This window comes from Neoarius graeffei, chromosome 1, assembly GCF_027579695.1.
Source record: "Neoarius graeffei isolate fNeoGra1 chromosome 1, fNeoGra1.pri, whole genome shotgun sequence".
Classification (NCBI taxonomy): domain Eukaryota; kingdom Metazoa; phylum Chordata; class Actinopteri; order Siluriformes; family Ariidae; genus Neoarius; species Neoarius graeffei.
The window spans coordinates 43,630,551-43,658,141 of NC_083569.1; the positions used below are offsets into that span (position 1 = coordinate 43,630,551).

The 27,591-nt window shown below is 41.3% G+C and overlaps 1 protein-coding gene across 2 annotated transcripts; it reads right to left on the reverse strand.

The window, feature by feature from the left end:
* Positions 1 to 27,215, reverse strand: e2f5 (E2F transcription factor 5). Of its 2 annotated transcripts, XM_060923055.1 has the most exons (8): positions 26,963 to 27,215; positions 18,377 to 18,486; positions 18,063 to 18,224; positions 11,389 to 11,497; positions 9,290 to 9,545; positions 3,707 to 3,883; positions 942 to 980; positions 1 to 656 (listed from the first exon to the last, which is right to left on the reverse strand). In XM_060923055.1, exons 1-8 carry the CDS (start codon positions 27,101 to 27,103, stop codon positions 547 to 549), a joined length of 1,104 nt encoding a protein of 367 aa, XP_060779038.1. In that variant the 5' UTR covers positions 27,104 to 27,215; the 3' UTR covers positions 1 to 546. The 2 variants fall into 2 exon arrangements, with proteins under 2 accessions (XP_060779038.1, XP_060779044.1); XM_060923061.1 differs by lacking the exon at positions 26,963 to 27,215 and having other exon boundaries at positions 18,351 to 18,383.
* Positions 27,216 to 27,591: the final 376 nt, after the last annotated feature.

Here is a 27,591-nt window from a genome sequence, read left to right on the forward strand (position 1 = left end):
ACATTCTCTTATTTAAGAGTGCTTGAAATGATAAATTACGTACAACTATCTAAACAAATTATTTTACAGAGAAAATCTTTTAAATAGCTTAAAGTAAACTTCCAAGAATGAAATACGGCAGCACTGTAATTATTCTTACAAACATTAACCAAAAACAGTAGAAGCAGACGAGTGCAAAAGCCCACAATTATTCCAGATCTCTGTGGTGAAGGCAAATAAAAACAGAAAGGCAATCTTAAGGCAGGTGCTCCAGTAACCACACACAAACACGGAAAAGAAAAATCAAAAGTGATGCAATCTCTCGACTGACATTAATGCAGAGTGATGAATTAGACCACTCATTAGTGACTAATAATGGGATCAAATCGATCATTCTGTTAAGGAGAGACTTGAATAGAATATGAATTCAGGCCGAGGTGCAGTGTGTGGAGAACACAGAGGTTGTTTTGAATGTCGTTGGCGTTTATTAGTGGCAATACTCCGGACTGTTACTATGGAGGAGAAGACAATTTGTGCCAAACCCGACAGAAGAATTGAGCCTCTTTCTTAATAGTTCAGAATCTGAACATCAAACAGGTCGCACACTCCCTCGTTGTCATCGAGGTTGAAATTGTAATCCACGCCAGGGTTGGGCGAGAGGCGCAGCAGGGGGAAGACTGCAGAAACAAAAACAAATTAGTGCAGGCGCAAGTGTGTAAACAGAGACGCTTCCGTGACCGTTGTAAAGGAATTATTGGCAGGGTTTCAGGTGAAGCTGCTGAGGTTTGATGCCATTCCCTCACTCCTTAAGTCAACAATCTCTCTTATTATCGGCATCATTTCAACTCAAAATGGACACGGGGCTGAGAATTGCTAATTTGGTCACCATGGAGTTTTGAGGAAAACAACAGATCACACAAAAGTAGACCAACACTTTGATTCAAATGCATGGAACAACTTACCATCAGAGGACATGAGCTCATCTATAAGATCAGCAACACCTTTAAAAACAGAATGCAATTTAGAAGTTAAAAAAAAAAATAGATGCTGCAATGAGATTATTGCGGAAGCCGAGAGAGGCCCTTCATATAATCCTTTTTTTTAATTCACCTTGTTATCCCGAGAGAACGACATAATTAATTCAGGATCTCGAGAAAACAACACAACTAATTCAAGATCTCAAGAAAACAAAACCGTTATTTCATGATCTCGAGTAAACAGCTGAGAAATGGTTCATTCAGGTGCGCCAAGAGACTTGTGATATGCTGACTTTGGGGCTATTTCTCATTCTGTATAGACGCAACTTTGGTCATTAGAATGTCTGGAATAATCGATCAGCTAATAAGGCAATATTGTGATCAGGGGTTGACACAGGGAGAGATTGCATTAAGTCTTTTAATAAGGGATAATTTCAAAATTAGTCCGCGGCACCTCCGCAGAAGACTGGCCCGGCTTCGTCTCTACCGACGGAGATACAGTGATCCAGCTGAGATCATGAAATAATTGTTTTGTTTTCTCGAGATCTCGAATTAGTTGTGTTGTTTTCTCGAGATCCTGAATTAATTATGTCGTTATCTCGGGATAACAAGGTGAATAAAAAAAAATAAAAAAATAAAAAAGATTATATGAAGGGCCTCTCTCGGCTTCCGTAGATTATGTAAGACTCATAATATTTTATTTACATATCAGGTGAAAATTCAAATGCAGTCCAAATTGATTGAAAATGCTGTCACTGAATCGTCAGGCTGCGTAATCTCTAAGCTTTTCTTAGTTGTGATTGCGTTGTTTAGACCAGTCTTTCTCAACCTGGGGTGCCGTCTGGCTTCATTAGGGGTGCCGTCAAAAAATTATATATTCTAACATTGAAATAAATAAAATGAATTAAAATTCCAAAAAACGATAGATACACTAATGCAGATCATCGCTGCCTCATGCATCATCAAAATTTGTCTCATGGCCCCCTTTCCCATGTCACAACGTCACTGCGTATATTTTATATGGGGGTGCCTTGAGAATTTGCATACTTCTGAAGGGTGCCGTGACTGAAAAAAGGTTGAGAAACGCTGGTTTAGACAGCAGAGGACATAGTAATGTACAATAGCAGGAATACGTATGACTTCACTCGAGGCAGAAGTAACACAGCTCTAAAGCCACGAGAACACACACTAAAGATCGAAAATAGGCCGATCAGGTGAAAATTCTAATCCGATCCAAATTGCTTGAAAGTGCTCTCACTGAATGCTAAACACCATACTTTTACAGAATTAAAATATGTTTATCCATTCTTGAGATATTACAAATCAAAGATTGAAAAGCTGGCTTAATTTAAAAAAAAAAAAAAAAAGCCATAATATTATGTCTGATGATTGCATAGTCCAAAATGAGTCTCATTAACAAATGAGATCAAAAGTTTTTTCTTAATAACTTTTCCCCCCCAAGATACTTATATGCAAATTAGTATTATGCTAATTATGCAAAAATGTTAAATCGGCGCACTCAATTAAAAAGGATTATTTCTAATACCCTCTTTGTGCTCTGTAGGCCTTTGTATTTCCCAAAAGTAGGGCCCATTAGTGTTTATATGAAAGAATATAAATAATAATATTCAAAGCTTTCAAGGCGAACCTCAAAAAAAAAAAAACAACTGAGATCCACATCCAAAACACAATTCCATTTAACTGAATTGAAATTGACACTCGGGCAGCACGGTGGTGTAGTGGTTAGCGCTGTCGCCTCACAGCAAGAAGGTTCTGGGTTCGAGCCCTGTGGCCGGCGAGGGCCTTTCTGTGCGGAGTTTGCATGTTCTCCCCGTGTCCGCGTGGGTTTCCTCCGGGTGCTCCGGTTTCCCCCACAGTCCAAAGACATGCAGGTTAGGTTAACTGGTGACTCTAAATTGACCGTAGGTGTGAATGTGAGTGTGAATGGTTGTCTGTGTCTATGTGTCAGCCCTGTGATGACCTGGCGACTTGTCCAGGGTGTACCCCGCCTTTCGCCCATAGTCAGCTGGGATAGGCTCCAGCTTGCCTGCAACCCTGTAGAACAGGATAAAGCGGCTAGAGATAATGGATGGATGGAAATTGACACACTCGTTTCTGACTTCCGGTTTTTTAAAATCTCATTCGGACCACTAAGATCTCAATATTTTTCATCAAAACAACTCCAGTTATATCCTAAAACACCTATTTACTTGAATGAATCAGTTTGATTTGAAAAAAAAAGTAGGTAAAGCTCTGAAAACTCACTTCAAAGTCTTCCGTGAATCATAGCATCAAAACTAGCAAACGGAAAATTTTGCTTTAAATATTTCATCAGAAACTGGGAGAGTGAGAGAACTTCCCTATGAAAGTTATCTGATTGATATGAGTAATCCAGTTGGAAACCGATCAGGAGAGAGAGAGCCTGACCGCTTTGCTGTGACTCAAAAAGCACCGGCAGTTTCCCGACGTCCCGTGAGCAGTTGTTTTTTTTTTTTTTTTAACTCTGTTGTACCAACTTCAACCTGCAGTTACTGAACAGATCTTAACCAGATACATTTCTTTGGAAAGCAGAGATTATAAGCTTTTTAATGATCGTACTCATGATAGAAAATATTCAAGAGTTAAGCAATGACAGATTTGGAAACTCAGACGAGCGTCTGCATGCACAGTATAATTTTCACAGCATGGCCAGCAAGAGTCTGATATGCCTACTATATACCAGTCAGGATAAACACGGTGCTCCTCGTTACCTTCTCTCTCCTCCTTCGTTTGGTCCACAGTGTTGAGTCGGAGCAGATTTCCCACATCCATCATGGACTGCATATCCTGCCCTCCCAGCTCTCCATGTGATTGTGCTGAAGCCTCTGGTTCAACAAGGGGCTCCTGCATCAACATGCACTGACTGCCAAGGGATTCAGAGTGGCACTCTGAAAAGGAGACATGTTTAAGGACAGCTAGAAAACAAACAACGACGGAATAAAAGATGCCTACAAAATGTCGCAGTAGTACAGCAGTAAGTCAAGACAACAAGACACGAGGTGTAATCAATCATTCGACAGGATTTATCGACTTATGAACTGATGAAACATCTTCAAAATTAACACACAAGTCAAGTTGTCTTTATGTACATCATGAATAAATCTATTATTTATTATAACTATTATCATATTTGAGGAAGATAATGAAAAACAACATGGCATGCTGTTACAGGAAAATAATCAACGATAGGATGGTGTGACAACCTGACAAAGCGTTTTTACTGTCATCACCCCAAAGTTGATTATTTTTCAGGTTACATTTGAAACTACTGTAATCCAGCCACTGGGGGTGCATAAGCCTACTCTTGGTGCCGGTCCCAAGCCCGGATAAATTGGAGAGGGTTGTGTCAGGAAAGGCATCTGGCGTAAAACTGTGCCAAATCTAACATGCGGAATGAAAAGAGAAATGCCATACTGGATCGGTCCTGGCCCGGGTTAACAACGACCGCCTCTGGTACTATTGGTCAACAGGGTGCCGGTGGAAAGTGTGCTACTGTTGCGCCAAAACGGAGAAGGAGAAAGCGAGGGGGGAGGCGTGTTAGGAGAGAGCATGAAAGATGGAAGGGAAGGAGCTTAGAATTGAGGGTAGGAACACTGAATGTGGGAACACTGACTGGCAGAGCGAGAGAGTTAGCAGGTATGATGGAAAGAAGGAAGTTGGACATTTTGTGTGTGCAGGAGACGAGATGGAAAGGAAGCAAGGCCAAGAACATTGGAGATGGATGCAAGTTGTTTTATTATGGAGTGGATGGAAAGAGAAATGGTGTTGGTATTGTTTTGAGGAGAGAGTTGGTCAACAGTGTGATTGATGTGAAGAGGGTGTAGGATAGAGTGATAGGCATGAAGTTGGAGATTCAAGGAGTGGTAATCAATGTTGTGTGTGTGTACACCCCACAGGTTGGATGTGAGAATGAAGAGAGAGTCTTTTTGGGAAAAGATGGATGAAGTGGTAGAAAGTATACGGAGGGAGGAGCGCGTGCTCATAGGAGCAGATTTCAATGGACATGTTGACGAGGGAAACAGAGGAGATGAGGACGCGATGGGCAGATATGGTGTAAGAGAGAGAAATGTGGAAGGGCAAATGGTGGTTGATTTTTCAAAGAGGATGAATTTGGCAATAGTCAATACATACTTTGAGAAGAAAGAGCAGCACAGGGTGACGTAAGAGTGGAGGAAGATCTACACAGGTGGACTACATACTCTGCAGAAGGGGTAACCTGAAGGAGATTTGGAGACTGTAAAGTGATGGCAGGGGAGAGTGTAGCTAGACAACATCAAGTGGTCGTGTGCAGGATGAGCTTGAAAGTGAAAAAGAGGAAGCGTGAAATAGTGGAGATGAAGATTAAGTGGTGGAAACTAAAAGAGGTTGAACATCAGAAGGAGTTTAGGGAAGAAATGAGACGAGCATTGAGTGGTAATGGAAGTCTGCCAGAAGATTGGAATACTATTGCTGTACTAGTAAGAGAGGCAGCAAGGAAGGTGCTAGGGTGGTCATCGGGAAGGAGGAAGGAAGACAAGGAGACATGGTGGTGGAACAAAGAAGTGCAGGAAATTATAAAAGAGAAGAGGCTAGCAAAGAAGAATTGGGACGAGCAGAGAGATGAGGAAAGCAGGCGGTTATACAGAGAGATGAGACAGAAGGCAAAAAGAGTGGTAGCGAAGGTGAAAGCAGATGCATACCAGGAGTTGTATGAAAGACTGGAGACCAAAGAAGGCGAGAAAGACCTGTACAGACTAGCTAGGCAGAGAAACAGGGAAGCGAGGGATGTACAGCAGGCAAGAGTGATGAAAGATGGAAATGGAAATGTGCTGACAAAGAGAATGCATTAAGAAGGTGGAAAGAGTACTTTGAGGATTTATTAAATGAGGAGAATCCAAGAGAGAAAAGGTCAGATTCGTTGGAGACAGCAAATCAGGAAGCAGAGTTGGTTAGTAAGGATGAGGTGAGGGCAGCCATGAAAAGAATGAAGACTGGGAAAGCAGTCGGACCAGACAGTATCCCAATTGAGGCTTGGAGATGTTTGGGTGAGACGGCTGTGGAGTTCCTAACGAGATTGTTTAATAAGATCCTAGAGAATGAGAAAATGCCGAATGAATGGAGAAAGAATGTGCTAGTTCCAATGAACTAGCACACTCTTTCTCCATTCATTTGGCATTTTCTCATTCTCTAGGATCTTATTAAACAATCTCGTTAAACAATCAATTTTATTCCTCTGTAATTACTGCAGCTCTGTACATCTCCCTTATTCTTGTACAACCCCGATTCCAAAAAAGTTGGAACAAAGTACAAATTGTAAATAAAAACGGAATGCAATAATTTACAAATCTCAAAAACTGATATTGTATTCACAATAGAACATAGACAACATATCAAATGTCGAAAGTGAGACATTTTGAAATGTCATGCCAAATATTGGCTCATTTGAAATTTCATGACAGCAACACATCTCAAAAAAGTTGGGACAGGGGCAATAAGAGGCTGGAAAAGTTAAAGGTACAAAAAAGGAACAGCTGGAGGACCAAATTGCAACTCATTAGGTCAATTGGCAATGGGTCATTAACATGACTGGGTATAAAAAGAGCATTTTGGAGTGGCAGCGGCTCTCAGAAGTAAAGATGGGAAGAGGATCACCAATCCCCCTCATTCTGCGCCGACAAATAGTGGAGCAATATCAGAAAGGAGTTCGAAAGTGTAAAATTGCAAAGAGTTTGAACATATCATCATCTACAATGCATAATATCATCAAAAGCTTCAGAGAATCTGGAAGAATCTCTGTGCGCAAGGGTCAAGGTCGGAAAACCATACTGGGTGCCCGTGATCTTCGGGCCCTTAGACGGCACTGCATCACATACAGGCATGCTTCTGTATTGGAAATCACAAAATGGGCTCAGGAATATTTCCAGAGAACATTATCTGTGAACACAATTCACCGTGCCATCCGCCGTTGCCAGCTAAAACTCTATAGTTCAAAGAAGAAGCCGTATCTAAACATGATCCAGAAGCGCAGACGTCTTCTCTGGGCCAAGGCTCATTTAAAATGGACTGTGGCAAAGTGGAAAACTGTTCTGTGGTCAGACGAATCAAAATTTGAAGTTCTTTATGGAAATCAGGGACGCCGTGTCATTCGGACTAAAGAGGAGAAGGACGACCCAAGTTGTTATCAGCGCTCAGTTCAGAAGCCTGCATCTCTGATGGTATGGGGTTGCATTAGTGCGTGTGGCATGGGCAGCTTACACATCTGGAAAGACACCATCGATGCTGAAAGGTATATCCAGGTTCTAGAGCAACATATGCTCCCATCCAGACGACGTCTCTTTCAGGGAAGACCTTGCATTTTCCAACATGACAATGCCAAACCACATACTGCATCAATTACAGCATCATGGCTGCGTAGAAGAAGGGTCCGGGTACTGAACTGGCCAGCCTGCAGTCCAGATCTTTCACCCATAGAAAACATTTGGCGCATCATAAAACGGAAGATACGACAAAAAAGACCTAAGACAGTTGAGCAACTAGAATCCTACATTAGACAAGAATGGGTTAACATTCCTATCCCTAAACTTGAGCAACTTGTCTCCTCAGTCCCCAGACGTTTACAGACTGTTGTAAAGAGAAAAGGGGATGTCTCACAGTGGTAAACATGGCCTTGTCCCAACTTTTTTGAGATGTGTTGTCATGAAATTTAAAATCACCTAATTTTTCTCTTTAAATGATACATTTTCTCAGTTTAAACATTTGATATGTCATCTATGTTCTATTCTGAATAAAATAGGGAATTTTGAAACTTCCACATCATTGCATTCCGTTTTTATTTACAATTTGTACTTTGTCCCAACTTTTTTGGAATCAGGGTTGTATATTGATACAAGAATAAGGGAGATGTACAGAGCTGCAGTAATTACAGAGGAATAAAATTGATGAGCCACACCATGAAGTTATGGGAAAGGGTATTGGAGGCGAGATTGAGAAGAGAGGTCTGTGAACAGCAGTACGGGTTTATGCCAAGGAAGAGCACATCGGATGCAATTTTTGCTTTAAGAATGTTAATGGAGAAGTACAGGGAAGGCCAGAGAAAGCTACATTGTGTGTTTGTAGACCTGGAGAAGGCATACAATCGAGTGCCGAGAGATGAGTTTATGGTATTGTATGAGAAAGAGTGGAGTGAATGAGAAGTATATCAGAGTGGTGCAAGACATGTATGAGAACAGTGAAACAGCAGTGAGGTGTGCGGTTGGAACAAATGAATGGTTCAAGGTGAAGGTGGGACTCCATCAAGGATCTGCTTTGAGTCCTTTCTTGTTTGCCATAGTGATGGATAGCTTGATGGACGAAGTGAGGCAGGAGTCACCATGGTACATGATGTTTGCGGATGATATTGTGATATGTGGTGAAAGTAGAAAGGAGGTTGAGCTGGGTTTGGAGAGATGGAGGTATGCATTGGAACGAAGAGGAATGAAGGTGAGCAGGAGCAAAACAGAATACATGTGCATCAATGAGAATGGGGATGAGAGTGTAGTGAAGATGCAAGGAGCAGACGTAAAGAAAGTTGGTGAATTCAAGTACCTGGGGACAACTGTGTAGGAAAATGGGGGCTGCGATAGTGAGGTGAGAAAGAGAGTGCAGGCAGGGTGGAGCAGTTGGAGAAGGAGTTCGGGAGTCATTTGTGATAGGAAAGTCCCAGCAAAAGTGAAAGGTAAGATGCATAAGACAGTAGTGAGACCAGCTGTGATGTATGGATTGGAGACCGTACCCTTAACGAAGAGACAGGAGGCAAAGTTGGAGGTGGCGGAGTTGAGGATGTTAAGGTTTGCGATGGGAGGTTGGACAGGATAAGGAACGAGCACATCAGAGGGACAGCACATGTGGAGAGCTTGGGAATGAAGCTAAGAGAGATGAGACCGAGATGGTCTGGGAACATCCTGAGAAGAGATGCAGAGCATGTTGGAAGGAGAATGTTGAGGATGGAGCTGCCAGGCAAACGAAAACGAGGAAGGCCAAAGAGGAGATACATGGATGTGGTGAGAGAGGACATGAAAGTGGCAGGTGTGGTAGAGAGGATGCGGAAGACAGGGAGCAATGGAGACGAAAGATCCACTGTGGCGACCCCTAATCGGGAGCAGCCAAAAGAAGAAGAAGATTTGAAACTACTGTCCTTCCATGCAGTCACACAAAAATAACACACACCTTCTAACCAATCAGATTAGAGAAGTCCGCTCTGTGGTACAAATCCGTTTTAATACGCTGAGATCTTTAAAAATAACCTATACATCTGTATATCAGGGAGTTGAGTGTACCCATGTGAAGATTAGATGAAGTCGACAAGGGAGTGAGCTGGCTGTGCTCCAAACCACAGGACTCTGAAGCGATGGGGTACTTTTGCAGGCTGGCAGGTGTGTTGGGTGGAGTGGGCATGGCACAAAGGTCATCTGGGGGTGGCACAGAGAAGACGACCGGTCTGGAGCTAGAAGTTTCTCTGTTGATCAGCAACACTTGGATGGGAGTCGAGTGGCTCCGCAGATTCACTTGGTATCTCTTCTGGCCATTTGGAGACTGAGAGAATACATATAAAGATAAACTGGTTAAAATGTGTTTAACAACTTTATGGCTGCCTGATCCACAGTGTTCCTTATCTTCCCTGACTAAGAGGGAAGAGTACAGATTGCAAATTACATGCATTTATTATTAACTACTTTAACCTCCTAAGACCCAAGCTGTTTTTTTTACATGCATTTTTTATTTCTTTTTGCTATTTGGGCTTATTAGAACCTGATTAGAATAAAAACTAAGCATCATCTTTGATAAGGTGTACTTTTTGAGAAAAAGTATGTCCACATATGTGGATTCTTGTTCTGAATTTCTAAAAAGTGCTGTCCACGTATGTGACCGCTAGGCCCTAGGAGGTTAAAACTGTGGGTCAACAGGAAGCACACTGTTGGATGCCATTTTATTGATACTTGTAGTTTTTGTTTTAGCGAGAGGAGCAGAGAAAGAACCGGTGTAATACATGTCTCTTGATTCATAGCTGCATTTTGTTTGATATTTTGCCATCAACCCACCTTTAAGTAGTTATTCTTGGTTTGTTCTCCAAGTCAGTGTTTCTCAACCATTGGGCCTGTCGCGAAGCGCCATCTAGTGGCGCATAAAAATTTTTCCCCAAGTTGTACTCGCACTAGGGTACAATTGCTGGATTGCATCCAATGTCATACCCACCTCATTAAGCTACGGTCATGTTACAGCTTGCGATGCTTTATAGATGAAAACAAGGCATTTTGGTGGCATGAGCTAAAAGTTGTGGTCACACAGCATGCGAACACTTGACTGCCACACCTTTGCGTGCTTGGGTCTGGCGCAGTTTGAGCAGCCGCGCGCACTCAGGGCATGTTGTGTGTGCTCTTGGGACCCAGTTGTTATGGGAAACACCTGATACTACTTTGAGTGCACTCAGCACGTGCATATAAGGACGCTGTTTTCACAGAGGCTTTGCCAAGTATTATTGGTTTCTAGCCACGTTTTTAATGCTGTTTAAATACTCTATGATTCTGCTTTGCATTTTGTTTTTGTAAACATCACACCTGCTAATAAACACTTTTCCTGCACTTAGATCCATCCACTGCCGTCTATCTTGTAGTGTCCTTATTCCCAGGTCTTTAACCCAGCCACATATAAAAAGTTGCACTCCTCCTCCATGCTCTTCCAGGTTTTCATCTGTGTGTCCGTGTAGAACGATGTCTGCAGCACCAGGTAGTTTGAGATGTCGGGGAACCCAACGGATGGATAATTTTCCAACTCGCAGGAAAAATCCTTCTTTGTTAGCATGTAAGGATCCAATCCCATTGAGTGGTTTCTATATCCACTTCTTTTAAGTGTACTTCTTGGTTTTAATAACTTGTTTGTTTGTGCTACACAAACATGGTATCAAGTTATTGTGTTAGTCGCCCAGACTTCACTTTTGGATCATTAATCCCTGTTGACTGAGAATGACCCGCATGCAGGGTTTTACGTTGGCTTCTGGCACAGCCATACAGTTAAAATACCTAAAATTAAACAGTTTGTTTTTACTGTATTTATTTAATTTCTGGGCTTCCATCTGTAACAGGGCATGAGGTTGCATCCCATTAATACACTTTACATTAGATTATTAGATTCTAATCGAATAGATGAGCCAAAATAATTGGGGATCTTTTTTAATGGGCCCCAACTCATTACAAGTATGAATAGGTGGGCCTTAAAGCAGAAAAAAGTTTGAGAACCGCTGGTCTCCATCCAAAAGCCTTGAATTTTATCTCAGGTTTCACTGCCAGTCTCTTGTTGCTGTGTTTCTGACACCTTCTTCATAGACCTAGTTGATTACTGCCTACAGTAAATACCTACTGAAATGTAAAATGTTACATACCACTTCTGGCACAGGGACTTCCAGCTGTGTCCCTGCAGGTGCCATTACTGCCAGAAGAGTGTCTCCGCTGAACACATCACATATGTCCTCATGAGTCACATAGTTATACGTATGCAAAGTAAAGGAATATATGGAGAGAAGACTTGGACAACATGATGTAAGGTTTGGGTGAACAGTGAAAGCAAAGCAGATACTGATTATCATAAAACTCAATGGTTTTACCAGAAATAAGACTTATGTCTTCAAAATAAAAATCGACGATGACTGATGCTGATGCAAAGGGGGGAAATAAATCTGGCATGAGACTGGAAAAACTGGATTTTATTCACAAAAGCCACAGTTACGTGCCTATAATTATCTGCCTGTTTTCAAATGGTGGTGCTGAGATCACAATGTACTTCTATGGTTTTTAGAACTCTTACAGAGAAATTCCACACTTGCACAAATCAACGGCTGTGATCCTGAGTTAGATAACAGCAGTAGAGTGGATGAAATATTTCAAAAGCTCAAGACTTGACTGAAACAAGTTAAGGAAATAAAACATGTATGTACAATGGTGCTTGAAAGTTTGTGAACCCTTTAGAATTTTCTATATTTCTGCATAAATATGACCTAAAAACATCATCAGATTTTCCCACAAGTCCTAAAAGTAGATAAAGAGAACCCAGTTAAACAAATGAGACAAAAATATTATACTTAGTCATTTATTTATTGAGGAAAATGATCCAATATTACATATCTGTGAGTGGCAAAAGTATGTGAACCTCTAGGATTAGCGATATGATCCAATATTACATATCTGTGAGTGGCAAAAGTATAAGAACCTTTGCTTTCAGTATCCGGTGTGACCCCCTTGTGCAGCAATAACTGCAACTAAATGTTTCCGGTAACTGTTGATCAGTCCTGCACACCGGCTTGGAGGAATTTTAGCCCATTCCTCCGTACAGAACAGCTTCAACTCTGGGATGTTGCTGGGTTTCCTCACATGAACTGCTCGCTTCAGGTCCTTCCACAACATTTCGACTGGATTAAGGTCAGGACTTTGACTTGGCCATTCCAAAACATTAACTTTATTCTTCTTTAACCATTCTTTGGTAGAACAACTTGTGTGCTTAGGGTCATTGTCTTGCTGCATGACCCACCTTCTCTTGAGATTCAGTTCATGGACAGATGTCCTGACAATTTCCTTTAGAATTCGCTGGTATAATTCAGAATTCATTGTTCCGTCAATGATGGCAAGCCGTCCTGGCCCAGATGCAGCAAAAGGGACCCAAACCATGACACTACCACCACCATGTTTCACAGATGGGATAAGGTTCTTATGCTGGAATGCAGCGTTTTCCTTTCTCCAAACATAACACTTCTCATTTAAACCAAAAAGTTCCATTTTGGTCTCATCCGTCCACAAAACATTTTTCCAATAGCCTTCTGGCTTGTCCACGTGATCTTTAGCAAACTGCAGTCAAGTAGCAATGCTCTTTTTGGAGAGCAGTGGCTTTCTCCTTGCAACCTTGCCATGCACACCATTGTTTTTCAGTGTTCTCCTGATGGTGGACTCATGAACATTAGCCAATGTGAGAGAGGCCTTCAGTTGCTTAGAAGTTACCCTGGGGTCCTTTGTGACCTCGCCAACTATTACACGCCTTGCTCTTGGAGTGATCTTTGTTGGTCGACCATTCCTGGGGAGGGTAACAATGGTCTTGAATTTCCTCCATTTGTACACAATCTGCCTGGCTGTGGATTGGTGGAGTCCAAACTCTTTAGAGATGGTTTTGTAACCTTTTCCAGCCTGATGAGCATCAACAACGCTTTTTCTAAGGTCCTCAGAAATCTCCTTTGTTCGTGCCATGATACACTTCCACAAACATGTGTTGTGAAGATCAGACTTTGATAGATCCCTGTTCTTTAAATAAAACAGGGTGCCCACTCACACCTGATTGTCATCCCATTGATTGAAAACACCTGACTCTAATTTCACCTTCAAATTAACTGCTAATCCTAGAGGTTCACATACTTTTGCCACTCACAGATATGAAATATTGGATCATTTCTCCTCAATAAATAAATGACCAAGTGTAATATTTTTGTTTAACTGGGTTCTCTTTATCTACTTTTAGGACTTGTGTGAAAATCTGATGTTGTTTTAGGTCATATTTATGCAGAAATATAGAAAATTCTAAAGGGTTCACAACCTTTCAAGCACCACTGTATATTCTGAGAGTATGTTGCATTGTAGTCATGACACACCACTTGAAAGTGTTTAAGGCACCATATAAATACTACAACATTTTCTATCCAATGTAAACACCCAATTTATACTAACTAGTTCACTATCCAATACCAACTGAAAGCACAAGGACGTGCAACAAGATGGGATTCCCCCCCTGGAATCCCCCCACGTGGATTTTCTCCCTCATTTCATCATGGCCAATTCCCACTCATCAGACAGCTCTCCCCTATCACATGACCAAAACCAATCAGGGAGGATGAAGGCCATCATGCGTTTCCTCCAAGGCATTCAAAGCCATGCAACATCAGGGGCAACGCAACACACTCGGAGAAAAACACTATCCGCCCGCTTCCGTATGCATGATCGGCCAGTGTCACTTGTGATCGACAAGGGAATGATCCCTGAGAGCACAGCCAATTTTGCTCTCTTGGCAAGAGCAAGACTCGAACTGGTGACCTCTGGATGATGGGGCACATGCGTTTCTGTCACGCCACTCGGGAACTTATTTCAGAATTGTAAGTATTTACTTAAATATTACGCACTTAACCATTTCCAAATTTAAAAAAAAAAAAAAGTGTTCATTCACAATTTTCTATTCCCAAGGCCTAAGGAGCCTAGAACCAACAAAGTTCACCTGAGATAATAAAGATGAAGTTTAAGAATTGAGACAAGGCAAAAATAAAGGGGAAAGTTGATGAAAATTTGTGTTTGTTAAAAAAAAAAAGCTTTTGGTTCTGATTTTTTTTTTTTTGCCAGAGGTAACTTCGAATAAGTTCACTTATTGTAACTGCAGGCATATACACAGTGAAATAAGATAAACACCTGGCTCTGCATGATAGTGATTTAGAGGCGAACTGCTCAGTTGTTTCTTCAATGACCCTTAAAACAGCGATATAAAATCCACCAAGTCTTCAAGTGCAATAAAACCCGCATAATCCTCAAGCACTTATCGAGAACTGAGCGAGTGTGTGTGAGAGAGAGAGAGAACATGACTGCTAATAGTTTATAAACTTTTAACCTGCAAATGAAAATCATCTCCCCTGTCCTCATTCTTCACGGGTTCTCATACATGGTCCTTAGTGGTTTTAAGTTTTTAGCACCTTTTCTCTGGTCACCTAATCCTAATTCACTTGTGCATCAATTCTTACTGCATGACATTACCTCAAGTTATACATCGCGCACTATCTGGCTCCTCACATCTTCAGTTTTTACATTCCTGAACAGTGTACTTGTGTACCTCATACCCCTAGCTGTTGCACCGGAGGGTCCACCTTTATCTCAACTATGTATCCTGCATTAGTTCTGAAAGCAAAATTCAAATCATGTCGCACTTGCAACAAGTTGGCTGTTTTACATAGCTCTAAGCTGACTTATTTTTTTTATTTTATTTTATTTTTTATTTGGCCTACTTGAAACTAAAAGTCACTTTAGATGAATGTATTTGGGTCCGTCTCAGAAACTGGTCTCTCATTTGGGACATTGTAGTAAAAAAAAAAAAAACATTTTCTAAAGGCCTCTGCATGCTCTTGCGACAAGGCTTTCGCAGATAGCTTTTCGCAGACAGTTGTAATTTATCGTTGAGCGGGGAGTAATAGGCGTGCGCGATGTTATTCACCGGCACAATGCAAGGGGGCGCGAAGTCGCTAGGAGTAGTTGGTGGGTGTGGTTAGTGGAGTGTTTATCCTCCGGTTACTTATAATGACTAGAACTTTTTTTTTTTTTTATAATGACTAGAACTGGAGTCGTATAGATGTACGTACTTCCTCAATCAACCGCTCTTCGTGCTGCTCCATCTTCGCTCGTGTTTTTAAAAATGGCGGTCGTGAAAACAAAACAAACCGGGAAAGTAGGGAAGCGGAAGTGCGTGTACAGCGGATGTAGAGTGGACCAATCAGAGCCCTCTTGTCTGCGAGGCTTCTGCGGTGGTCACAATTTTTGGGAGGTGCGCGCAGAGCGTCTGCGAAGGTGGGGGGGCTACGCAGACGCCGTCTGCGACGCTATCTGCGAGGACTGGGTTGTCAGCATAAATTGGCCTTAATTTTACTTTTTTTTTTTTGCATTTACCTAACACTCAATGTTTCTTTTGTCATGTTTAATAAGAATAAAGATAGCATCTTGCTTTATCTGGCCTCCACTGTGGAACATTTTTTTGATTACAGTTCAAATGCTTTTGTAAAATTGATTTCCACATAAAATAACTCCATTATGAAGAATTAAAGCCCCTCCTTCACAGATGAGTGAAAATATTGAATAAATTTCCTCTTTTTGATTGCTTGGGTTAAAAATGCCAAGTTATGATGACTGAATTGATTATTCACTTAAATATGAATAATGAGATACATTTTGGGTATTTGATATGGCGAAATAGGACCAGGGGCGTCACTAGGCCTTTTTTACTGGGGCACGTGCCCCAGTAAGAAAATGTTGAAAGATTTTCGTAACAAACTAGTTTCTTTGGCAGATCATTTATCTACTGTAAGTTGTAGGACAGAGTGTTTTTCAAACTTCTATCGCCTCTTCTTTCTAACTAATTTTCTGGTTGGTCTGGGAGATTCTCACTGTAAACATAGCATGCCTGCGGCGTGCCATGAGTCCATTTAGCTTACTGGAGAGGAGTCTACTCTTTGGAGGAGTCAGAGAACGGGCTCTGGATGAGTTAAGGTAGCGCAAAGTTTTTGCAACAAAACTAAGCAAACCATATTCTAACAAACCCATTGAACTACATTGAATTAAACGATATTAAATTACTTTTCCAGATGGATATCAGACAATTCTTCTCATGAAGCAGAGACAGGGGCAGGGAAACAGTGACAGATGAGGAGGAGGGTGAGAGAGGCAAGATTAAGGTTGTAGGCTATGTGCTAGTCAGTCATAACTAACCAGCTAAGTTTGTGAATTGTGAGAGTTGAGGTGACATGTTTAGCATCAGCATGCATTAAAAGCCCAAATACCAACAATAAATTTTTTGGGGACTGGGATGTGTTTTCCGTCTCGTTGACCTATTCCTCGCATAACTTCATCCACGAGAGCATGAGAATTATCCACTTTGCATAGGTTGGGGACAGGAACGTTAAGGTGCATTGTGCGGGGGGTGGGGCAGTGCCCCAGTAAAGCTTAATTCCTAGTGACGCCCCTGAATAGGACACAATGGAAAAAATCAAGAACACACCGGAAAGATGAGAATAACGGTGCTGGTAAAAGAAGAGCGGCTGTACCGGCTGAAGGTCGCGCGGGTCTCTGCTGCGGCGCGCGAGCAACGGGACATCACTACCGCACCGGACGGAGCGCGAGGCGGGGGCGGGGCAAAATGACTGGCTGTAGATTCTATCAAAAGTTCGATCTAAATTGACCATGGTTGCAAAATATTGGCCAAAAATACGCAAACACTACGAAATATGAAAGATGAAAAAGAAAAAACATTCTATTGCCTTATACTGCAAGACTAAAACAAAATAAAACCATCAAAACTCACCTTTTCAGTGATAACGTCCGAACAGATCACCCGCGTAACAGAAAGACCGCAAATGGAAGCACAATCAACTTCTAACTGTTGGAGTGGAAAATTCCATTCTACACATGCAAATTGTTAATGTGTGTCCTTCCCCGCACACAAATAACACGCTACGGTAACAAATAGACCACAACTCATTTTATAGCTCAGAAATTCATACAAGACCAGCTACCATCGGAACATATTCTGTAAGAAACATATTCTATACCGAACTTTCAGCTTTCGTTTTAAAAAGCAAAATCGCAGATTTATAACTAAATGTTTATATGGCGTAGTGATTTTAAGTTACTACTTTTGGTGAGGTCGTGACCTTGACCCTGAGGCTTTCCATTTAGATCAAAACACACGATCGTATTGGCTTTGGGTCTGCGGAAAATGGAGTTACGACGGTGATCAAATATTTTGCATGATGTTTTATTGCGGTTATGATTATTCTGTGAGCGCACCAATCCTTAGGTGTATAAAGTTACAACTTAAAATACAATTAGTGATAACTGTAGACTTTTCAGTGGACTACAACCTTTTTAAGGGAATGCGATGGAGTCAACCATTTATCATGTCCCAGATCAAGCCGCCATTTTTCCACAAATTTGCAGAATTTTGGCCAAATTCTGAATAGAGTATTCACATCAAAGATTTAGTTTTATCTGTATTATTTCTTTCATCATTTTATTTCAAATTAAAACTAACATCACCATTCAAAACCGTATAGTTTATTGACTGAGTATATTTAGTGGGGTACCCCCACAGTACCCAGTTTCTGAGACAGACCCATCTGCCAAGTGAATGTGTGTTCAGGCCCTCATGGGAGTGGTGTCTTTTCAAGACTTTCCAGATTTCTTGGCATTATTTAAATCACAAATGGGGGAAATATTCATACAAATAAGGCAGGCTGCATTCGTGCAAATACATTAAGTCGGACTTAAAGGATATCTGCTGCTGTTGGGGTCTTCCTGTAGGTGTTTGACGCTTTGCTGCAGACATGCTTTCTGCATATCCAGCTCCCTTTCTTGCCTCTCCAGGTCCGCTATCTGACCTTTCAGAAGGTCCACCTGCTCCAGGATCTCCTGAGGCTGGCAGCCTGAACTCTCCCCCCTAATACAAAATTAAGCTGCTTTTTTTTTTTCCAACAATCAATAAATATTCCTCCAGTGTCTTGGAAGAAAACAGAGCATATCCACGTGATAACACACTATAACAACAATGAAGTTTAACAGTTACAGTCTTTGTTCGGTCTTCCCACTCACTTCCATTGGATAGTGTTTTTAGTCTTTTTCTCGATGAGGCCGATCCCTTCGAGGACGTTCGTGATGTCGTAGATCCTTCTCTTCTGTCTGACAGCCAGACACTCCGCAGCCTGAAGAGCAGAATCACAGAAACCAGTTCAAATTTCACCAACAGACACAACTGGCAGAACAAGAGCCCCCGGTGTGAACATTACTGTGGGATTAGTGATTAGGTTTAGAGGTAGTTGAAGACAAAAGCAGGAGGGGGAAGGGGGGCACAGCAGGAGATATTTCCTTACGGCTCAGAGGACTTTTAGACCTCAAAACGCTGGTTCTTGCCGATACAACTATGAAATCAACTAAGCTGAATATCTTTCTATAAAATACTATAAAGAGCAGCCAACAAAAATAAATGAAACGAGTCAATATTTGCTGTGAGGACCCTTTGCTTAAAAAAAAAAAAGTGTCTCAGGTACAATTTATGCAGTTTTATAAGGAAATGAGCTGCACGTTTTACTGAGCATCTTCTAGAATCAGCCCCAGTTCTTCTAGGAGACCTTGACCGTCACATTTGCAGAAAAACCCAGTAGCCTTCATTAGGGGAGAGCGGGGACAAGTTTTCAGTTTTTGTAGATTGTGTGAAATTCTTTGCGGGTAGCGTCACGCTCATATCGCGTTAGAGAGGATTTAGCCTACTACACCCTCTTACCACAACATTAGTTTCACACGTATACTGGCCTTCAGGCTTCACTTTTCCTGTCAGTATTTTTTTTTTTTTGCAGGGAGACATGGGACAAAAACAAAAAAATGCTGAGGCCTACATGTTTCAATTTTATTTATCATCAAAACTTGTAACATATGAACTGTATGAACACACAATGCCGGTACAGCGATAGAAAAATGTCAGTTTATCCAAAACCTGATGAGACTAAACAGTGCTGAGTTTCCCAAAAGCATTGTAGCACAAAGGTCATCATTAAACGGTAGCGCGAGCAGCACACTGAATACGCTCTCTCCTAGTTAAGATGCTCTTAGTGTTAAGAGGCTTTTGGGAAACCCACCACAGGTCCATTCTCAAGAAGGAATGAAATAAGATTAATCCTCATGCAAGTACATGATCACATTTTTAAACAAACATTTTTAAATTTGCAAACCGCAAAAAAAAAAAAAAAAAAACTGTAATATGATGAACTGTCCCAACTCTCCCTATCTGGCCATTTTGAAGGAAAAAAAATTCTGAGGGGAAAGAAACTTAAGCTTAATAAATAATACCATTTATTTTTTTCGCGGTCCAGTTTCCATCAAACCCTGCACTCTGATTGGCTGGCGAGCAGGTCCGTATCCTACGATAGAGACCCCAATTATGGACCCTGGATATGGACCTCTGGCGACTCGCTCGTTCACAACAACAACAAACATACACTTTGCTTGTAAACTGCCATAAAACCTGACAGAACAACAAACAGTAGCAATTTTTGTCAACAATTATTCTCGCATTTCTCAGGAGAATAGCATTAAATTTTACAGCATGGATAGCGATAACGACAGTCTTCACAGTGAAAGCAAGTTTTACTACCCTGAGGAAGAAGAAATAAAAGAAAACATTTCAGGAGAAAGCTAAAAACCTCTAACTGTTGCTAACGCCGAGCAAAAAACTTGTATACCGAGGAGGAAGCCATTTGCATTACAGCCCTGAATGAGGATTCAAAATGGCGGCTCGGCTCGGTTTTCCCTTTTGGGCGCTCTCGTTTTCTGTTAGAATTTGGTAAAGAAAAAATAAATATATTATTTACCAGCTTAAGGTCGGTCCGTATGGTAAAATACCGTGACCTCAGCCTTGAATACTGAAAATCCATGCCTTATTGTTGTGCAGTGAACTGTAACAACGGGACCGGTTCAGGAAGAAGTTTTTACCTTTTACTGAGAGAGGAGAAGAGGCAGAGAGAGCGGATTGTGCGCGTGAAGCGAGAGGGTTGGCAGCCGGGTAAATACGCCACTCCATGCTCCGATCACTTTTTGAAGAATCCCCATCTGTTGGAGAGTTTAGGTATCAGTGTCGGAGAGGAAAGGCTCAAACCTGACGCTGTCCCGACAAAATTCAAACACAAAATCAAGCAGTCAAAGAAGAAACGGAGCAGCAACGCTCAAGCAAAAAGGAGAAGATTGGAGGTAAACATTTTTACTTTTGCTTGCAATTGACAGGTCAAGAATCCTGAGGGATCCTGTACAATCACTGTGGAAATGAGACAAAGGGATATTTCCTTGTTTACAGCAGGCTAGAAATAGTATAATGCCGCGGACGGCAGGCTAATGTGGCCTACCGGCGCACTGTCCAGTAATCGTTCCCTAAATCCACTAGGGAGGGCGGTTTAATTACTCTTCAAAAGGGCTCTTATTTAGTATTACGACGAAAGTAGGACTTCATCATAAGTACCAGGATAAATCGTTTGGGTGCGAGTCTTGTTGAGGTCCGGGGTCACTGCGATCAGAGTCGGCCGAGTCGCTGTCCGATTCCGAGGCTGCACGGTCAAACCAGTGAGCCACATTCACAGATTGCTTCGCAACGGCCATAGGTTCATACATGTACAGTATGGTTTCACCTCTCGATATTCAATTTGGAGAGTTCCTACTTCAAAATCGCCATCGCTTTCAGACATTTTACACAACCTCTCACGACCAGAGTCCATACACGTGTGCTCGGTTCGCAAGTAAACACAGAGCTGCTCCCGGTCTGTTTGCCTTGAATGACGTCACGATGACGGCCCCCTGGCGGTGAAAGCGCGCATAAGTGAGATGTAAACAAACCTTCGGAACTCGCGCAAACCAGTATATTTTAACCGTTTTATTTAATTTTAGGGTGCAAATTAGGCACCAGGAAGATTGAATTCGCTTTTTGGGGCGTTCTTCTAGACAATGAAGTTGATATTCTACATTCCACCTCCGACCTTTAATCCTCACTGCATAACAGTCATCATTGACATTGATGGACTGCTGAAGAAGAAGGGTCAATATCTAACTTCTGATGTAATCTCAAACCTGTCTCAAGTCTCCCCTATCCCAAATCTCCCCCAGTCTCCCCTATGTTTTTGTCTAAAAAGTTAGCTTTTGGGTAACATGCAGTGACAGACAAACCTTTTCTGTGGTATTTAATTTTCCAGCACAAAAGGAAATGTTTGGAAATCTTTTTTTTTCTCCTTTTTGTACTGACTCAATGTAGAGGTCAGGAAATAAAAATCTAGAATAAAATTTGCAATAAAAAAAGAGAGAGAATATAATTCCAATGTGTTGTATTGATAGCCTGGCACACACGGGCGATTTTTGGATACAAGTCATGTAGAAATCACATAACTACTTTGCTTGATTAGCGCAAAAACACGCACATACAGCGATATCTCTGCAGCAAGTCAGCGACTGGTGATTTGTCGTCACAGAATATAAAGCATGTTTGATACCTGCGATCTGTCACAAGCAACAAAAACCACCATCGCAAATACCTGCACACGAAGCGATTTTTCACTTGCGTCAAAAAGTTGCATGACCAGGCCACGGAAAAAAAAGGAAAAAAAAATTGCCCGAGTGCGCCAGGCTGAAAGGAAGTCGGTTACTCTAAGGGCGTATTCACACCTATGTTGTTTGGTCCGGACCAAACGACCCAATTTCCCTTGGTCTGGACCTTTTGGGTTGGTCTGAATACAAACCACCGAACTCTGGTCAGGACCAAACAAGCGGACCGAGACCGAGCTGCAAGGTCGGACTCGGTCCGGACCAAAGGAACCCTGGTGCGGATCTTTTGGAGGTGTGAAAGCAGACCGGACCTAATCTGACAGTTTTGCTTTTTTGTACCTCGGGAGCTTCCGTCGTTTGTCGAGCATTATGGGGAACAGAGCCTTGATACTCCACCGCAAAGCGCAAACACTGTTTCGGTTGTCAAGGGAACCTTACAACAGTCGTTCACTCATTCAGACCAGTGGTAGGCTAGACTACAGAGTACAAAAAATGAGTAGGGGCAAACGTGGGCCGAGGAAGAAACACGCACCCTTGTGGATATACGGTATGGGCAGATGTCCATATCTGAGCTTTTGGAGAGAACACACAAAAATGCCGACGTGTTTGCTGTATTCAGTGAGAAAATGAAGGAGAAGGGGTTCACGCGCTCCCCAGAACAATGTCGGCTAAAAGTGAAGAAACTCCGTCAGACCTACATTAAAATCAGGGACATTCTTTCAAAAAGTGGCGGTACTAGCGACGCAAAAAAGAAATTCATCTATTACGATGGATAAGGCGAATATCCCGACACCATACCTCCTTCGTCTTGCGTGAAGAGCCAGAACTGTCACAACATGATGTGCGCTCATCAGCGCTATCCTCCGTGACTACTTTTGAACTTAATGCTTTGTGCGCGTGTCGTCTCTGACCAATAGCTGAACGACCTCAGGGCGCGTGGCTTTGTTGACAGATTTTGGTCCGCTTACTAAAATGTACAGTGTGAAAGCGAACCGCACCAAAATGAAAAAATAAAAAAAAACATTTGGTTCGGACCAAAGCAAGTGAACTATCGAACTATCCTGGTCTGAATACACTCGAAGGGTCAATCTCAAACCTGATTGGTTGGAATTCATTTATGGGAATACAAACTGTCCCAAGTCTCCCCTATTGCAAATCTCCCCCAGTCTCCCCTATATTTTTGTCTGAAAAGTTAGCTTTTGGGTAACATACAGCGACATAACCTTTTCTGTGGTATTTAATTTTCCAGCACAAAAGGAAACGTTTGGAAATCTTTTTTTTTCTCCTTTTTGTACTGACTCAATGTAGAGGTCAGGAAATAAAAATCTAGAATAAAAGTTTGTATTAAAAAGAGAGAGAGAGAATATGTGACCCCTCACCGAATCCAGGGACACATGTCGGCCGAAACGAATCCGAGATAATCGCAAAAGAAGCATTTTTTTTCGAAATTTGTGATTTTTGTTTTTTTCCATCATGTGCAAGTTGAGATCTTGAAGAATGCAATCAGTATTTCAGATAATAGATTGTTTTGTTGGAAAAGCATACATTTTTTGTTGCAAATTGTCTCATTTTTGTCAGGACTGTAGCTTGCTGGGGGGTGTGGGTAAATTACCATATGGGCCATTCACATGATGATTTAAGTCATTTGTTTTTTTTTTTCCGCGAATCAGCTGTATGATCAGAGTTGAGTGCATGGCTACTTAACTGCATACAGGCGTGTGATTTCACTATGGAATGAGTTACTAAACAGAGCGCAGAGGAGCCGACACACACCGCGAAGCAAACAGACACACGGTATTTACATCGGAGATAACCATTTCTAGCAAAAAAAAACGCAACCTCGTTTTCCAGATTGAATGGAATACTTGAATGATGGGATGATACACGGACCGTTTTAGGATTACATTCCATCGGAGGCATTGGTGTGTGCAAGGCGCCGTTTCTCTTTCTGATGGGGTGAGTTTATTAATCTAAGGCTGTGTGGTTATTTTTGCATGTAATGGGGAGTGTTGTGGTTTGGTTAAGCCTAGGTCACAACCGGACGTACGATTTTTTGGCCGTGTGATTTTTGGCGTTTCCCAAATCGCTGCGTTTTTTTTTTTTTTGTTCATGGAGAAAGACGCGCGTTGGCCGCAAGTTTGTCTTGCAACCTGAAAAAAACGTAAGCGCCCGTAGAGTTTGTTTGACATGACAAAGAACCTCTGCGGCCGGTCTGCGGCTCGAAAATCAGCACATCACACGCGCGCTCTCTCGTGCGTTTCATGCGCGCGCTCATGCGTTTCTTGCGTTTTTTAATGTAGACCGGCCGTAGGAGCGCGTACTGTACGGCCGGTTGTGACCGAGGCTTTACATGAAACTAGTGTTGTGTTAGTTGTGTCATCATCGTGCTATCTTTCTTTCTTACGGTGTGAGTAATTTTTCAACCACAAAACGTTAAAGTATACTTTAGGGCTTATTTTTGTACTTCATAATTGTGTTGGGCATACTTTGCATGGAAGGAAAATTGACATGGTGATCTTTGTTTACATGAAAGTAGTATCGTGCTAGCTAGTAGGGGGTAGGGCTTTCCTTAATGTCATGCAAATGAGCAGCATTATGTGCCCGCCCTACACCCAGAGTAACTGAGATGGAAAACTTTGAGGGCGATTTTCTCCCTTTTCTGTTTTAAGAAGTATACACTTTCAAAAGGCCACACATTCTTCAAATATTGTCAGATCTCCACATGGAAGGCATCATTGGAAAGCTTAGAAACCGTACTTTCTGAATGTGTCAATAACTCAAAATGCCCCCAGGCAGACACGTGTCCCTGGATTCTGTGATCTGCCACATAATTCCAACGCGTTGTACCGATAGCCTGGCACACATGGGCGATTTTCCATTGCAAGCGTATTGCGATTTTTGGACACAAGTCATGTAGAAATCACATAACTACTTTGCTTCATTATTGCAAAGACACGCACATGCGGCAATATCTCTGCAGCAAGTCAGCGACTGGCGATTTTTTGTCACAGAATATCACACAAAGCGATTTTTCACTTGCATCAATAAGTTGCGTGACCAAGCCACGGAAAAAAAATAAAAAAAAAAATTTGCCAGAGTGCGCCAGGCTGAAAGGAAATCGGATACTCTAAGGGTCAATATCTAACTTCTGATGTAATCTCAAACCTGATTGGTTGGAATTCATTTATGGGAATACAAACTGTCCCCAGTCTACCCTGTTTTTGTCTGAAAAGTTAGCTTTTGGGTAACATGCAGTGACAGACGAACCTTTTCTGTGGTATTTAATTTTCCAGCACAAAAGGAAACGTTTGGAAATCTTTTTTTTTTTTTCTCCTTTTTGTACTGACTCAATGTAGAGGTCAGGAAATAAAAATCTAGAATAAAGTTTGTACTAAAAAAAAAAAAAAAAAGAGAATATAATTCCATTCTGTCATATTAATGTACATCATATCGAACTGTATGCTATTAATAAAATGTGTAGATATTTTTGCCTTAAGGGTTGTTTTACAATCCGGGTACGCAAGCTAAAAATCACATTTAACACTTATCTTCAATATCAAAAGGCTTGACTAAATAAACTTGGTTGTTTATTGTAGCCCTGTGATAGCTCTATTTACCATGCAAAAAAAAAAAAAAATTTGGTGATAATGTTATTTTTGGTGAATGTATGGCAATACGTGTCATATTTAGCAAAATTACTCGTGTCATTTAGAGAAAGTGCTTTTTTTGACCACAGGTAGCTCCAAAAGGGATGCACTTACATCATTCTTTATACCATAAAACACATATTTGGTTCCATCTCATTGGAAACATAGTTGAGTTTTAATGTTGAATGCCAGGAAGTTTTCAGACTATTTTGATCAAATTAGTATGTAATTGTGTCAAAAAAAAAGTCCTCTCCGAGACAGCTAATTTTTCAATATAAAATAACATATCTAAAATGATTATTTTCATCCTAAAACGTGGTCAAGATATTGGGACATAAATATTAGAGACAACGAACACAAAGCTTACAGCCTTATATTTAAAAGCACTATGGAAGTAGTGGATTCTGAATTGTCAAAAAAAAAAACATCCTCTCCGAGAATCACTTCATTTGTTTCTCCCATCTTATAGCAGATTACACAAAACTACCATATACACACGTCAAAAAATGACCTGAAATCTGTTCTTTAACTTGTCCTTCACTTAAAAACTGGTACAAGAACCAGTTTGAATCAGTTTGAATTTTGGACCCCTGTGACAGAAACTTTGTACCCTGATTGTAAAACAACCCTTAAAGTGCTGCTAAGCTACTCTCAAGTGACCTAAAAGTTACTTTAGCTTTAGCTAAAAGAAGAGGAGGAGAAAAACAACTCAACAGCCACATCACCTGCTGAAACAAACCTCAGGGGCTTTAAAAGCCTGTCAGAGACACAGGAGGGGATGAACTGTGTGTTTACTGTCTGGAAGAAAGTGACGACCAAAACATACACTACCGTTCAAAAGTTTGGGGTCACTTTGAAATGTGCTTATTTTTGAAAGAAAAGCACTGTTCTTTTCAATGAAGATCACTTTAAACTAATCAGAAATGCACTCTATCCATTGCTAATGTGCTAAATGACTATTCTAGCTGCAAATGTGTGGTTTTTGGTGCAAAATAGGTGTATAGAGGCCCATTTCCAGCAACTCTCACTCCAGTGTTCTAATGGTACAATGTGTTTGCTCATTGCCTCAGAAGGCTAATGGATGATTAGAAAACCCTTGTACAATCATGTTAGCACAGCTGAAAACAGTTGAGCTCTTTAGAGAAGCTATAAAACTGACCTTCCTTTGAGCAGATTGAGTTTCTGGAGCATCACATTTGTGGGGTCGATTAAATGCTCAAAATGGCCAGAAAAATGTCTCGACTATATTTTCTATTCATTTTACAACTTATGGTGGGAAATAAAAGTGTGACTTTTCATGGAAAACACTAAATTGTCTGGGTGACCCTAAACTTTTGAACGGTAGTGTAAAGTAGCAGCTTTAGTGCACTGCCTCACAAGTTACCTCACGAATTACCTCAACTCCAGGGCAAGAGAAGTTTTATTATTATTTATTTATTTATTTATTTTTAATTACCACTTTTAAATCGAGGATGCCGTCTTTGGTCTCTTGTAGTAGTGTGACGAATTTGATAGCGAGGAGTCCCAGGCTCTTCTCGTGGCGACTGGACCCGTTCGGAACCGCGTGTGAAAAGCTCGAACTGCTCCACTCAGCCATAATATATAATTACTCCACCACACACACACACACACACAGAGAGAAAACACTTCTCTCTTTAAATTACACACAACTACCTGCAGAACAGCTGAAAAAGAAACTCACATCCATGTGTTTGTTTGTTTGTTTTTTACCTCAGAGAGCTGGATTTTTAAATGAACGGAAATGACGTTCGGTTACCTTAGCAACCAGTAGGCTTCATCGGTTGCTCATTCCGAAAATTTAAATAACTTTAAATAATACACAAATTACATCTATCTGCATTAATAAAACAAGTAAAGAGAGTGAGGTTTAATCCTGAGGAGAAAAAAATAAAATAAAACTCCGAGCCTCGCTTTAGGGCTTCGAGACGCCACTTGGAAAGCTGCAGGGGTATGCAAAAGTTTGTGCACCCCGGGTCAAAATTGCTGTTACTGTGAACAGTTAAGCAAGGTGAAATGATCTCCAAAAGGCATAAAGTTAACGATGACGGATTCCCTTTATATTTT